This window comes from Monodon monoceros, unplaced genomic scaffold (assembly GCF_005190385.1).
Source record: "Monodon monoceros isolate NGI ecotype Baffin Bay Population unplaced genomic scaffold, NGI_Narwhal_1 Super_Scaffold_20, whole genome shotgun sequence".
In the NCBI taxonomy this organism is placed as follows: Eukaryota; Metazoa; Chordata; class Mammalia; order Artiodactyla; family Monodontidae; genus Monodon; species Monodon monoceros.
Window position 1 is genome coordinate 117,167,648 of NW_021703777.1, and position 15,143 is coordinate 117,182,790.

General features: G+C 38.4%; 1 protein-coding gene across 1 annotated transcript in view; it reads right to left on the reverse strand.

The window, feature by feature from the left end:
- The window catches only part of QRFPR (pyroglutamylated RFamide peptide receptor), a 75,866-nt gene that overhangs the window by 45,721 nt on the left and 15,002 nt on the right, over positions 1–15,143 (reverse strand). Inside the window, exons 2-3 of the mRNA XM_029234720.1 lie at positions 10,836–10,960; positions 6,772–7,007 (exon numbers count right to left, since the gene is read on the reverse strand). Coding sequence (XP_029090553.1) covers positions 6,772–7,007; positions 10,836–10,960 — 361 coding nt within the window. The remainder of the gene's footprint in view (positions 1–6,771; positions 7,008–10,835; positions 10,961–15,143) is intronic.

Sequence of the window (15,143 nt, forward strand, 5' to 3'; positions counted from 1 at the left end):
TTAGCAAGGGCAGCTGGTGGTGTACCATGTTTTCCAAGCTTCACTCATTCTTGCACCACAGTCAAGCCTAATAATTGTTTAATATTTTTAAAAGTCTCTGAATATTTTAACTTAAGCATTTTCCTACGCAAGTATTCTGAGAAATCACGAGCTTGATGTAACCATTATATTTTTTCTAGGACCCATTAAGATAAACCACCCCAAATTCATCTTGTGTGCTACTGCTGAGCACCTTGGTGCATGGAAAGAGTGCAGGCTTTGGAGTTAGGGCTTATCCTGCTCTACCTCTGTTAACCTCTCTAAGCTTTGGCCTCCACCTTCCCAGGAGGATCCAGTCAGAACACTTGTAAATGCTTGCCAGAGCAGTCAGCCAGTGGCTCTGAAAATGATACTGTTAGGTATTTTCTAATTTTTTAAAGGCTCTAATATAGTAATTGATCTCTCTGTAAATGCAAAAAGTAATCAAGTTTTGAGGTATTTAAATATATGCTATTTGACAGTTATTTTCTGTACGATATAGTAGGATTTCACTCAGTAAGGAAACATGGGGCGTAGTTTATAATAAAGCCAACATGGCGTCAGGATAAAACATGCTAAGGGCTTCTCTTGTGGTGAAGTGGTTAAGAATCCGCCTGCCAATGTAGGGGACACAGGTTCAAGCCCTGGTCCAGGAAGATCCCACATGCCACGGAGCAACTAAATCCGTGCGCCACAGCTACTGAGCCTGCGCTGTAGGGCCTGCGAGCCACAAGTACTGAAGCCCATGCACTACAACTACTGGAGCCCGTGCTCTGCAACAAGAGAAGCCACTGCAATGAGAAGTTCGTGCACCACAATGAAGAGTAGCCCCCGCTCACTGCAACTAGAGAAAGCCCACGCAGCAACGAAGACCCAACGCAGCCAAAAATAAATAAATTAAAAACAAACAAAAAACATGCTAAAATCACTTTCATTCATCTAGCTTCATGCTTACAGCTGTGTACATTTCTCTATGTACTTTGGACACTGAAAAGAGTTTATAATAAAAGGAGAGAACTGACAAGACATTTCATACTTGGACTAGGTGGATTAAGCTAGAGAAATGACAGTTTTTACTGAAAGAATGCACAACAAATGCAGAGTAGATATCTAGGTAGAATGAAGAGAGCAAGAAAAAGATTTATACAATACTGTGTTCTGTGAATCTCCTTATAGAATATTATCTTCCAAATTCAAGAGTCTTTTATTTTGTACCGTAACACAAACGGAAAATTACCCTTCATTCAAGGTTCTCATTTGGCAGTTTTCCCCACTGATTTAAGTAAAGATTATAGTTTTTTTTAAGATTTTTCCCCTTGTCACATGATTTTTTTTCCTTTTCTTTTGGCTTCATGTAAATATTTGCTTCTCTACCATTATATCATCATAGACACAGACATTTTAAATGTAGACATTCTTCTTTCAAATACCTGGAAAATATAAGTACTTTGCATCTCAGAAATATGTAATGATGATGTAGAGAGGGAATTGAAGTAAACTTTAACTCAAGGAAGAAAATATGCAAACATTAGCAGTTATGTATACAAGAGTTATGTGAAAAGGAGTACAATAGAAAGTCTCTAAAAATATATAAAAGCTGAAAGAAACAAAGGACACATTTGAAAAGGTACCACTGGAGACAGATCTTTCCATCTAAAGAGAAACTTACTCTTAAAGTTTGTTTACATTTCTAAGTGGCTCAAAGTGGTGACTAAATAAATTATAATGAAAGCAGTAAGAAACCTGAGTGTGTCCCAGCAGTATCGCCTTGAGAATGAAAAAAGGTAGGGTGGGCAAAAACCTGGATCCTGCTGGTAAAGATAGTCACAGAGGCATTTGGCTTTTCTGTGGCAGCTCTTACAGGGGTCCCACAGCTGAGTTCCTCATTCTCATTTCATGGAATGGATCATGGTGGAAGTGGTGTGCTCCTGGAGCCAGCAGTGGGGGTTGGCTTCCCAATTCCCTACCCATCAATGTTAGGTGCCAAATATCTGGCTTTAAAAAAAAAAGACTTATTTTGCTTAAACATACTAGCCTAGAGTCTATGTGTTCTGTATCTGGTAACTGAATCCCAACTGATACAGGACGACAGTGCAATAAGTCAGATTAATAATAGAAAATGTGAGTAATTGTAAAAAAATTTTCTTGAGGAAGAATTGTGGTTCATTTCCAGAAAATTTAGAATAAAATCAACAACGATGTGCTTTTATGTTTTAGTGGATTCCTGCCTAGCACAGGGAAACTGAAGAAAATATAACTGTATTTAGTTCTAGAGGTGTATGTAGTAGAATAGACAGTGGAATATTACTGAGAATTTACAGAAATAAAAAGAATCATAAGAGAATACCATAAAAAGGGTATACCCCAACATTAGCTAACTTGGTCAGAATTAACAAATTCCTAGAAAGACACAAACTACTGAAACTGATTTAAGAAGAAGAAGAAATAGAAAAACTGAATAGACCTAATATAAGTGAACAGATTGAATTAATAATCAAAGAAAAGTCCAGGCCCAGATGGCTTCATTGGTGAGTTCTACTAAACGTTCAAAGAGAAATTAACGTATTTGCAAATGCTCCTCAAAACAAAACAAAACGAAAACATAAGAGGAGGCACAACTTCCCAATGCATTCATGAGGCCAGTATTACCCTGATACCAAAAGCAGACAAAGACATCACAAGAAAAGAAAATTACAGACCAATATCTCTTATGAATGCATATGCAAAAATCTTCAACAAAACACTAGCAAACTAAATTCAGCAGCATATAAGGATTATTTAATTATGGTAAGTGAGATGTATTCCAGGAATGCAAGATTAATTCAGCACATGAAAATCATTCAATGTAAAACCTCATATTATTTGAATAAAGGACAAAAACCACATGAACATGTCAATAGATGTTACAGGAATAGAAGGGGACTTATCTAACCTGATAAAGGACATTAATGTAAAACCTACAATTAATATCATACTTTATAGTGAAATACTGAAAGCTTTCCCCCCAAATCAGGAACAAGAAAAGCTGTCCATTCTTATTACTTCTATTCAACATTGTTCTAGAGCTTCTAGCCAAGACAGTTAGACAAGAAAAAGAAAAGTCATCTGGATGGGAAATGAAAGAGTAAAACTACTTCTATTTACAGAAAACACAATCTTATACATAAAACGTCCTAGGAATCCACAAAAAACATTTTGAGCTAATAATTCAACAAGATAGCTGGGTGCAAGATCAATATACAAAAATCAGTTGAATTTCTGTACAACAGCTATGATTAATTAGAAAAGAATTTTTTTTTAAATTTCATTGATAGTCACATCAAAAAGGATAAAATATTTAAGAATAAATTTTGTAAAAAAAGTACAAGACTAGTACACTGAAAACTGTAAAACGTTGAAACAAATTAAGGAAGATATTAAATAAATAGAAAGGCATCCTGCACTCATGAACCTGAAAGACTATTGTTAAGATGGCAATACTACCCAAGTTGATGTACATATTCAATGCAATATTCATCAAAATTCCAATTACATTTTTTACAGACATTGACAAACAATCTAAAATTTATATGGAAATGTAAGGGACCTAGAATTGCCAAAATAATCTCGAAAAGAAAGAACAAAGTAGAAGTGTTCATGCTTTCAGATATCAAAACATATTACAAAGCTACATTAATCAAGCTAGTGTGGTATGGGCATAAAAATTAACACATACATCAATAGAAGAAAATTGTGGGTCAAGAAATAAATCTAAACATCCTGGTCAGTTATTATTGGTCAATGTGCTTAATCCATTCAATGGGGGGAAGAATTGTCTTTTCAATAAAAGGCACTGAGACAACTGTGCAATTCCTTGCACAATTTCTTCATGTGCAGTCCATAGGCAAATGAAGGAATTTGGACTCATACCTCAAAATGGATTGAAAATCTAAATGTAGGAGCTAAAACTCTAAAACTCTTGGAAGAAAACTTAGATGTAATTCTGTTACATTGGATTAGGTGATTGTTTTTTTAAATATTATCACATAAAACACAAAGTAACCCAAGAAAATACGGATTAATTTGACTTCATCAAATGGAAAAAGACTTTTGTCTATCAAAGGACTCCATCAAGAAAGAGAAAAAATAACCTCAAAATGAGTTGAAGATTTGTAAATCATAAATCTGTTAAGGAGCTATATCCAGAATATATAATGAATAACTTCAGCTCAAAAATAAGAAGATAAATAATCTAAGTAAAAAATGGACAAAAGACTTGAATAGACGTTTCTCTAAAGGAGATATACAAGTTGACAAAAAGCATATCAAAAGATGCACAATATCATTAGTCATCAGTGAAATGCAAATCAAAAGTACAAGGAAATACCACTTCATACTCACTAGGGTGTTTATGATAAAAAAAAATTAGAAAGTAACATGTACTGGTGAAATTATAGAGAAATTACAACTCTTGAACATTGCTGGTGGGAGTGTAAAATGGTGCAGTTACTGTAGAAAATATCAATAGTTTGGCAGTTCTTCAAAAAGTTAAATGTAAAGTTACTTTATGACCCAGCAATTCCATTCTATGTATATATATCCAAGAGAATTGAAAATATATGTTCAAACAGAAACTTATATATGGATGTTCATAGCAGCATCATTCATAATAGAAGAAAACCTGAATGTCCATCAACAGATGAACTGAAAAACAAGATGTGGTATATCCAGTCAATGGACTATTGTTTATCCATAAAAAGGGATGAACTAACATGCGACAACATGATGATACTTATAAACATTATACCATGAGAAAGAAACCAGACGCAAAGGCCACATATTGTACGGCTTCATTTTTATGAAATGTCCAGAAAAGGCAAACCTATAGAGACAGAATATAGATTAGAGGTTTCCAGAGGCTGGAAGAAGGTCACAGTGGAGAATGACTGCTAATAAGTACAGTATTTTTAACTAAGGGCCATGAAAATATTCTGAAATTAGTTTGTGGCAATAATTGCATAACTTTGTGAATATACTGGAAACCACTAAATTTCATACTTTTAAGTGGTAAATTTTATGGTATGTGAAATACATTGCAATAAAAAAAAAAATCCAGGTCTCCTTTAAAAGCAAAGGCAAAACTTTTTGCTAAGCATTAAGAAAAATAGTTTTTCCTTACTGAAACGGAGTTTTCTCCATTAGTCCTGTAAAGGAGATTAATGTCTGCAAGAGATTTACACATTTTCAAGTTTACAACGAGTCATATTCATTATTTATTATCTCAGCATAGTAGTTCTTTCTTCTGAGGAAGTGAGAGAGCTAAATCTGCAGTATGTCCCAAGGTGCTCAACAGTCCAGCACCCTGTACGTCGAGAGGGAGGAGTTCTTTATATAAACACTAGAGGTCGCTGTACACTTGTAGAAATGATAAATTTCATCAAACCACTAGACTTCTAAGATTTTGGTGTGTTTTTTTTTAAATTTATTTATTTAATTTATTTATTTTTGGCTGTGTTGGCTCTTTGTTGCTGCGCGCGGTCTTTCTCTAGTTGCTGTGAGCCGGGCTACTCTTCGTTGAGGTGCTCAGGCTTTTCATAGCAGTGGCTTCTCTTGTTGTGGAGCACGGGCTCTAGGCGCACTGGCTTCAGTAGTTGTGGCTCGTGGGCTCTAGAGCACAGGCTCAGTAGTTGTGGCACACGGGCCTAGCTGCTCTGCAGCATGTGGGACCAGGGCTCGAACCCGTGTCCCCTGCACTGGCAGGCGGATTCTTAACCACTGTGCCACCAGGGAAGCCCCTAAGATTTTGTTTTTAATGGCCATTCAGTGTAGATTATAAAATAAACCATACGGCCCATGAGTATCATAGCAGTAAATTGTGTTTTTAAATTTCTATTAATCAATATGATCAGAAAGTAAAGCTTTTAGGTAAAAATAAAATATATCAATAATAATAATTTTAAATAAATAACATACTCTCATTTCCAAAGGATTTTCATACATATCATCTCACTTTTTTTTTTTTTTTTTTTTTTTTTTTTTTTTTTGCGGTACGCGAGCCTCTCACTGTTGTGGCCTCTCCCGTTGCGGAGCTCAGGCTCCGGACGCTTAGGCTCAGCGGCCATGGCTCACGGGCCCAGCCGCTCCGCGGCATGTGGGATCCTCCCGGACCGGGGCACGAACCCGCGTCCCCTGCATCGGCAGGTGGACTCTCAACCACTGCGCCACTAGGGAAACCCCTTATATCACATTTTTTAGCATCATCCTTGGGTGGGAGGAAGTAAGGATGGATATTATCATGCTTCCTGGTACACATGAGGAAAGCAGGGGCCTTGGGAGTAAGGAGACTTATCCACATCATGTGGCTGGTGAGGAGTGGCAGAGAGAGGAGAGTGCCACAGCCATTCCTACTGCGTCATATTGACATGCAGAAGAAAATATAACGATTTTAAAGATTCCGAGTAACTATTTATAACAGTGACTTCCTCTTTGATTTGGGAGCTGGTAATCACCCTTTCTTCCTGCCATACGTAAAATCTCAAAAGTTTAAAATCAGTCCATGTGCTAAACGTGAATTACAAATGACACTTTGACTAAATTACCCAGGAATTCTGAGATCTCTGGCAATAGTCTCTTCCAGCACAACTAATTAAAAAAATATATATATATATTTTTTAATACAGCAGGTTCTTATTAGTTATCTATTTTATGCATATTTGTGTATATATATCAAACTAAAAATATTTTAAACAGAGGTGAATATTCCATTAAACAGACCTGGCAATTTTTGACATTTCTTTTCCATGAATAGTTTGAAGCACTGAGCCATCCCCCACTCTTTTCTTTATCCAAAGTTCATAGCCGATCTTACTGTACAGGATAAGCATCACCATAAGAGGCAGGAGGAAGAGGATGACAAGGATGAAGGTACTATAGATTTTCTGGTGCCCAGGGCTGGTCCACTCTTCCAAGCAGCAGATGTGTTCTTTTTCATATAAGAAGTTATACTTAATCTTTAAAATAAACACAATTCAGTTAGAAGAGCCAGAGGCAGCATCGAAAGAACACAAAGCAGGGCTTCCCTGGTGGCGCAGTGGTTGAGAGTCCGCCTGCCGATGCAGGGGACATGGGTTCATGCTTTCCGTGAGGATCCCACATGCCGCGGAGCGGCTGGGCCCGTGAGCCATGGCCGCTGAGCCTGCGCGTCCGGAGCCTGTGCTTCGCAACGGGAGAGGCCACAACAGTGAGGCCCGCGTACCGCAAAAAAAAAAAAAAAAAAAAAAAAAAAAAAAAAGAACAAAAAGCAGCCAAATACTATTGTAATGCAGCATTTTTCAGATCCTTACATGTTTACCATGGGTACATATTTCAAATGAGATACAATTTTGATTGTTCTTTTGTTGGGAGGTGTGGGGTTTTTTCCACTCCAGTGTTTAAATTCTTAAGAGTTTCATATTTTCTTTTTTATTTTAAATGGAATTGAGGTCCATAGCCAGTTCACTTTTTTTTTTATCTTTCTCATCTTTTTACACGATAGTCGTTAAGTTTTTAGTTGGGTGAAAGAAAGAACACTACAATGACCAAAGTATGTATGAAAAGAATACTTTGTACTAGCATGCCAGCTAATTTACTGTTACATTATTTTGCTCCCTCAGTTGTTGAAGAGACCAATTCTGACATGGCATCAGACTTCTTCCAACTGAATTCGTACTGCAAGTCTGTATTTTGTTACTGCTATTTCAGATTGCAATGATCAGGTTGCTTGCAAAGATTTTAGAGAGGCAAGTGGTAGCTTGTAGATTCTGAGATGAATGAGAAACTGGGATTCAAACTATTGCCAATGTATGACTATTCAGACCAAATTATAAGCCTTTGAGCTATATATTTTACAGAAAGGCAAGTTCTATTTATTAATACTATTTCTAACAGACTGATCTCATGAGTTCAAAAAATTAATAATAACAGTATTAATACAGAAACTAACACACCATTGTAAAGCAATTATACTCCAATAAAGGTGTTTTAAAAATATTAATAGTAATAGAAAATGCTAATAAGGGACAAACCAAACATTTAAAGCATATTCAAAAGTCACATATCTGGATAATAGGAATTAAAGTTAGAGAATTTATGGAAACTGTTGTAGTTTGAGTCACTCTGGAGCTTTCCAGGTGAAGAATACTTAGGTCTTAAGACATATTTCTGCCTCCATTCCCAGAGGATTTTCACCAATCTTCAAAGTCAATTAAATGGGGGAAACAAGCTTTCTGGTATAGTTATCAAAAGTATGAAAATTCAAGCTCTGATCTAGGTGTTATTTTTCAAATACAACTAAGAATGAAAACACTTACTGAACAATAATTTCAAGGTCCATGCTCTCTGAGAAGAGGATATTATGGTGAAACTCATTCTGACTCCATGTAGGCAGAGCCCACTGGGCCAACAACCATGGGGGCCACGTATTGACACATTCCAAAGCACAAGGCGAGACTGACAGTCCCTGAACAGGTGCACGTTCCCCTGGGGACAAGCAAAGACCTTCTGAGGGCACGCTCAGGTGGTTTCATGGGAACCAATCTCAGATCTTCTATTTCCAAACACATACTTCTCTAAAAATCCACTGCCAAAGAGAATGCCTGGGGTTGAAGTGTCATGCTGAGTCTACATTCTCAGTTCCTCTTTCATAATCACCCTTCTTTCAATTTTCACAAGTCATATCTCTCACCCAACCCCAATCTCACTATGGGCCCACCAAAGCAAGACGTGGTTCAAACTATTTGATGTCAGTGAAGCCACCTTGATCGAGGCACCATAAATCCATGATGGGGCTTTGTGCTTCTCCCTGTATTTCTATTCAGGGGAAAACTTGGCATTGGAAAAAAGGTGTTTTGACAGGTGATGACATGTTGTGAATTCCCATTTTCTGTACAGTGAAGGGGCAGAAGTAATGGGGCAACTTTAACCTAACCACCTCATTGCTTCCATTCCCTGAAAGTTGTCAAATACATCACTCCAGAGAAAGAGCCAGTGAAAGCAAAGCAAAGAGAACATTAGTGGAAATGGTGAAGTTAGTGGTGCTTCATTTCATCCAACTGAGGGATTAAGGCTTTTTGTATGCTCGCACTCTCGCTAATAGGACTTAGGAATGAGAAGGTGGCCGTGGGAAAGCATGTTAATACGTTTATTTGATTTGCAAAATGAAATCGTACTTTTTCTTGACAGAAAGCAAATCTGTTTTGGCTGATCTGTGACAGAGAGGACTGGCTTTGCCAATTAGATTTTATGCATTTTCTACAAATGAAATGATTTATATATTTAAAATGTATAAATACATACATTTTATATATTTATATATAAAATTATTTATATATATGATAACATAATTTTATTTAAAAAATGGACACATCTCCTTGTGTTCTATGGGTCAGAAATGGACCCCACGTGGGAACTGGGTTGGGTCATTTATAAAAGGGCTTCATTGGTGTGGGTTTCCTGCTGGAGATAAGGGCAGTCTCAGAGAAAGGAGCTGGTCACGTCCAGTTGTGTGTGGAAGCTGAAAGGTCTTCACTAGCAGCTGGCTAAAGGGAGTAGCCGTTGGAAGCCTCAGGGTTGTTATTTGTGAGAAACCCATGAAGTAAAGAATCAGTCGTGGGAAACGGTCATATGCAGAATAAGGGGATAGTATCCCCTCTGCATACTGTAGGATTCTAGGCCTAAAAATGGCTCAAACTGGGGGAAGGGAGACGTTTTAAATTGATTGAGGGTATGGACTTATGTGATTGTGACACTGGACTAGACATTTTGATAAGGGAACTAACTCTATTCAGTGACCAGTCACTGTTCTTATGACTGAAAGTGACCAGAGGAATTTTATTCTCTGAATGACCGCAAGAGTTACAGGGCCCACTCAAGGCTTCATCCACCACATTTCATCAGAGGACTGGAAAGACTGCATTTTTGTAGGTGGCAAGGGATAGAATAAAACTGCCTTCTGCTCTTACCTGTGGAGTCCAGCTCATTCAATATACCAGTTGCATCAAACGTCAAGCCACTTTTTAAATGTACCCTTGCCTGAGGGCTCATTTGATACCCTTGCCAGTGGATACTGAGTGCCCAGTAAAGTTTCACATTTGCTTATGTCAATTTAAAAGGTACAAAAGACACGTAGTTTAAAAAATTATCTTAGAGGGTATGTGAGCAACGCCCTAGTGTCCTTAATGACTACTGTCCGCGCTAGATCTTCCAGGCAGGACGCATTCAAGTACACCCCAATGGAGAGACCGGGTCACCAAAAATGGTGCGGTGCTTCCTTCACTGTGAATCACCAGAAGCCTGGGCCCATCTGACAAAGATGTTGGGGAAGCAGAGAGGTTGGAACATCCTTTTACATGTTCCAGTTCAGATTTCAATTTGTCAATGAATAGGCAGGCAGGTGAGAAACGGCTTACGAAGGAGAATCAAGCAATAAGTAGATAAGAGGTTACAAATTTTTCATGTGTCTTAAAAATAAAAGAAAAGTCTAGAGCGAGCATTGAACTCTTAAAACATAACAAGACACTGAAGAACACTAGGAAAGGCATGTTCCACTGGCAGGAAAATGTAGAATGTGTCCCTGGTACATTTTATTTTAAACATTAAAGTCTTAACGATATGAGATCTGGATAAAGCAGAGGAAAAAATCTTAAAGCAAATTATTTTATTCCACTTGAGAAACCTCCAGTGAAATAACTGAGATCATACAAATTTGCTGTAACACTCTTGCAGGAAGGAAAATGATTATAATTAAGAGGGGAGGGAAGACATTTCAATAGTGTGATTACCAATCCCAGCCCCGAATCTACCTCAAGTCGTTGCACATGCCACATGGGGGAGCCTATGATGACTGCCACCAGCCAGACCATACATGCAAAAACGTTAAAATCATCAGAATACAACTCGGCAAAGCCAAATACATCTGTGCTTAATTCTCTAATCATAAAGAATCCTTATGTTCAATGCACCCCATCACCTGTGCCCTGGAGCAGTGCAATGGTTTCCTCATACATTCTCACCTCCACTCCTTCACTACCCTCAAAATTGCTGCTGGAATAGTCTTCCTGAAATACGTTTTAAATGTTAAAACGTGCCTAAAAGATAAAGCCCAAGTCCGTAAAATGGTCCCCGAGGTTCTCTACACTCTCACTTGCCTGTCTGTCTTTGACATTTCTGTCCGTGTTCTTCATGCCCGAGTCCTCTGCTGAGGAATTTACAGAGTTGCTTTCAGTTCCCATTTCCCAGAATACATTGTGCTGCTCCATGCCTGGATGCTGTCACCCTGGATTGGCACCCTATCCCCACTATCGAACTGTGGACCCATTTTCTAGGGCTTGACTCAAAAGTCATCTTCTTTTGGAAACCTTTGAAGGCCACCACCATTTTCAGATAGAACTGACCACTGTTGTCTCCATGTGCCCTCCAGAGTAGCACCTTTGTTGCCCTTACTGGTTTCTTCTCAACTTCCTCTGAGCAAGGACAATGCCATTTATTTTTGTGTGTTTGTTTCCCCAGATAAAATTCCCAGGGAAATTCCTGGCCCTCAGTAGCTGTGGATCAAGCACCTACTGCTTCTTTGTTGAATGGATGAATAACTTAAACATGATATAGAGAACCTTCTACAGCATCTTAAAATTGAAAGCACATTTATCTTAAGCATAATTATGGGAGCATTATTTTATTGTTTACAAAACAAACACTTGTAACATCAGAAACCAGGGTGCTCTTTCCAAATTTCCTGTCTTCCATGAGTTTGTTGAGAGGATTACTTTAATGATGCATCCCTGAGCAAGGAACAAAAGAGAATCTCAATGGATTAGGGAAAGGCCAGAACCAAGAGCCCCAACATGGATTTTGAAGGAAATTTCCCAGCTCAGGCACTGCTTGTTCTTTCTATTTTGAGTGGAAGCATTAAGAAAACACTGTATTAAAAAAGAACAGGGCTTCCCTGGTGGTGCAGTGGTTGAGAGTCCGCCTGCCGATGCAGGGGACACAGGTTCGTGCCCCGGTCCGGGAGAATCCCACATGCCGCAGAGCGGCTGGGCCCATGAGCCATGGCCGCTGAGCCTGCGCATCCGGAGCCTGTGCTCCGCAGCAGGAGAGGCCACAACAGTGAGAGGCCCGCGTACCTCAAAAAAAATATAAATTAATTAAATAAATAAAAAGAACAAAATAATGCCATTTGCAGCAGCATGGATGGACCTAGAGATTGTCATACTGAGTGAAGTAAGTCAGAGAAAGACAAATATCATATATCACTTATATGTGGTATCTAAAAAAAAGGGTACAGATGAACTTATCTACAAAACAGAAATAGAGTTACAGATGTAGAAAACAAACTTACGGTAACCACAGGGTAAGAGGGGGAGAGATATATACAATGGAATATTACTCAGCCATATAAAAGAACAAAATAATGCCATTTGTGGCAACATGGATGGACCTAGAGATTGTCATACTGAGTGAAGTAAGTCAGACAGAGAAAGACAAATATATGATATCGCTTATACACAGAATCTAAAAAAATGGTACAAATGGACCTATTTAACAGAAATAGAGTCACAGATGTAGAAAACAAACTTATGGTTACCACAGGGAAAGGCGGGGGGACGGATAAATTGGGAGATTGGGACTGACATATACACGCTACTATATATAAGATAGATAACTAATAAGGACCTGCTGTATAGCACAGGGAACTCAGTACTCTGTAATGACCTATATGGGAAAAGAATCTAAAAAAGAGTGGATATATGTATATGTATAACTGATTTACTTTGCTGTACACCTGAAACTAACACAACATTGTAAATCAACTATACTCCAATAAAAATTAAAACAAAGAAAAGAAAAGAAAACACTACTGCCATGGGTTTCAAGGAACTGAGACTCAATCCCAAATTGGGGTTTATGATAAAGATACACATGAACTGACACCAGCTATAGAAAGTCATTATGGATCAATAATTCAAGATAGTACTACGGCTCACAAATCAATATCTCTGTCTCTGTCCCTCTCTCTCTGTCTTCATCGCTATACACATCTATTCTCTTCTAGTCCAATCGTTATTTTATTGTATTAGCTCATATCCAATCATTTTTCCAATCTTTAGTAGAAATTCTGGAGGAATTGAGTCCAGTTGGCTTAGCTCATTGCCAGAAGGAACCTTAACTCCTGCAGAGTGGAGGGACAGGGAGAAGATTCTTACAGTTTCCAAGTGCCAAGAAGAAGACTCAATAGAGAGACTGCAAGAGGAAACTGACAGCAAAGAAGATGAGCCATTTTTCTCCAGAATTCTTGTTATACTTAGGGAAGGAGATGGAAGCTGCCCAGCTGGCTCTGAGAGGAGGCATGTCCATTTGGGCTGCTATAACAACGTGCCGTGGATGGGGTGACTTATAAACAACAGAGATTTATTTCTCACGGTTCTGGGAGTTGGAAGCCCGAGGTCAGAGTGCCAGCATGGTTTGGTGAGGACCCTCTTCCGGGTTGCAGACTTCTCACTGTATTCTCACTTGGCAGAAAGGGCAAGAGAGCTCTGTGGCATCTCTTTTACAAGAAGACAAATCCCATTCATGAGGGCTATACCCTCCTGACCTCTCATTTTTTCTTTCTCTTTATCAATTGAAAATTGTATGAGATAATTATAGATTCACATGCAGTTGTAAGAAATAATACAGAAAGATCCCTTGTATACTTTGCCCAGTTTCCGCCAATGGTAACATTTTGTAAAACGACAGTAAACTATCACAACCAAGATATTGACGTTAATACAATCCACTGATTTTATTCAGATTTTCCAACTTTACCTGTACTCATCTCAGTGTGCGTGTGTTCTATAGATTTTATCAATAGGTTCAAGTATCTGCCATCACAGCCAAGATACTGAACACTTCCAACACCACAAAAGTCCCTCCTGTTGCCCTTTTATAACCACACCCATATGCCCCTCCCACCTCTGTCCCTCCCTGCCCCTAACCACTGGCAACCACTAGTCTGTTTTCCATTTCTAAAATTTTCTCATTTCAAAAATGGCATATAAATTGAGCAATATAGTAAATATCTTTTGGGATAGGCTCTTTTCTTTTTTTAAAAAAAATTTATTTATTTATTTTTGGCTGCATTGGGTCTTCATTGCTGGGTGCGGGCTTTCTCTAGTTGCGGCGAGCAGGGGCTACTCTTCATGTGGTGTGCAGGCTTCTCATTACAGTGGCTTCCCTGGTGGCGCAGTGGTTAAGAATCTGCCTGCCATTGCAGGGAACACGGACTCCATCCCTGATCTGGGAAGATCCCACATGCCATGGAGCAACTAAGCCCATGCACCACAACTACTGAGCCCACGTGCCACAACTACTGAAGCCCGTGCGCCTACAGTCTGGCCCTCTTCTTTTAGCAGAGTCCCCTGGACATGCATCCAAGTTGTTGCATTTATCAAGTTTGTTCCTTTGTATTGCTGACTAATACTCCACAGAATATATGTACCACAGTTTGGTTAATCATTCATCCACTGAAGACCATCTGGGGTATTCCAGTTTTTGACTATTACCAAAAAAGCAGTTATGAATATTCACATATAGGTTTTGGTGTGAACACAACTTTTAATTTTTCTGGGATAAATACGCAAGAATGGAATCCCCTGGCTGCATGGTAATTGCATATTTAGTTTTATAAGAAATTGCCACATTATTTTCCAGAATGGCTGTGTCATTTGGTATTCCTGCTGGCAATATATAAGTGATCCAGTTTTTCCACATCCTTGCCAACGTTGTGTTGTCACTATTTTTTCTTTTAGCCATTCTGATAGATGTGTATTGATATCATGGTTTCAGTTTTCATTTCCTGATTTCTAACAATGCTGAACATCTTTTCATGTGTTCGTTTGCCATCTGTATATCCGCTTTGATGAAATTTCTCTTCATGTGATTTGTCCATTTTCTAATTGGACTGTTTGTCTTTGTGCTGCTGAGTTTTGAGAGCTTATATATTCTATTGATAGATACTAGTTTTTTGTCAGATATATACTTTGTACATATTTTCTCCCTGTCCGTAGCTGGTCTTTTCATCTCTCCACATGGGCTTTAACAGAGCAAGTGTTTAATTTTGATGAGGTCCAAAT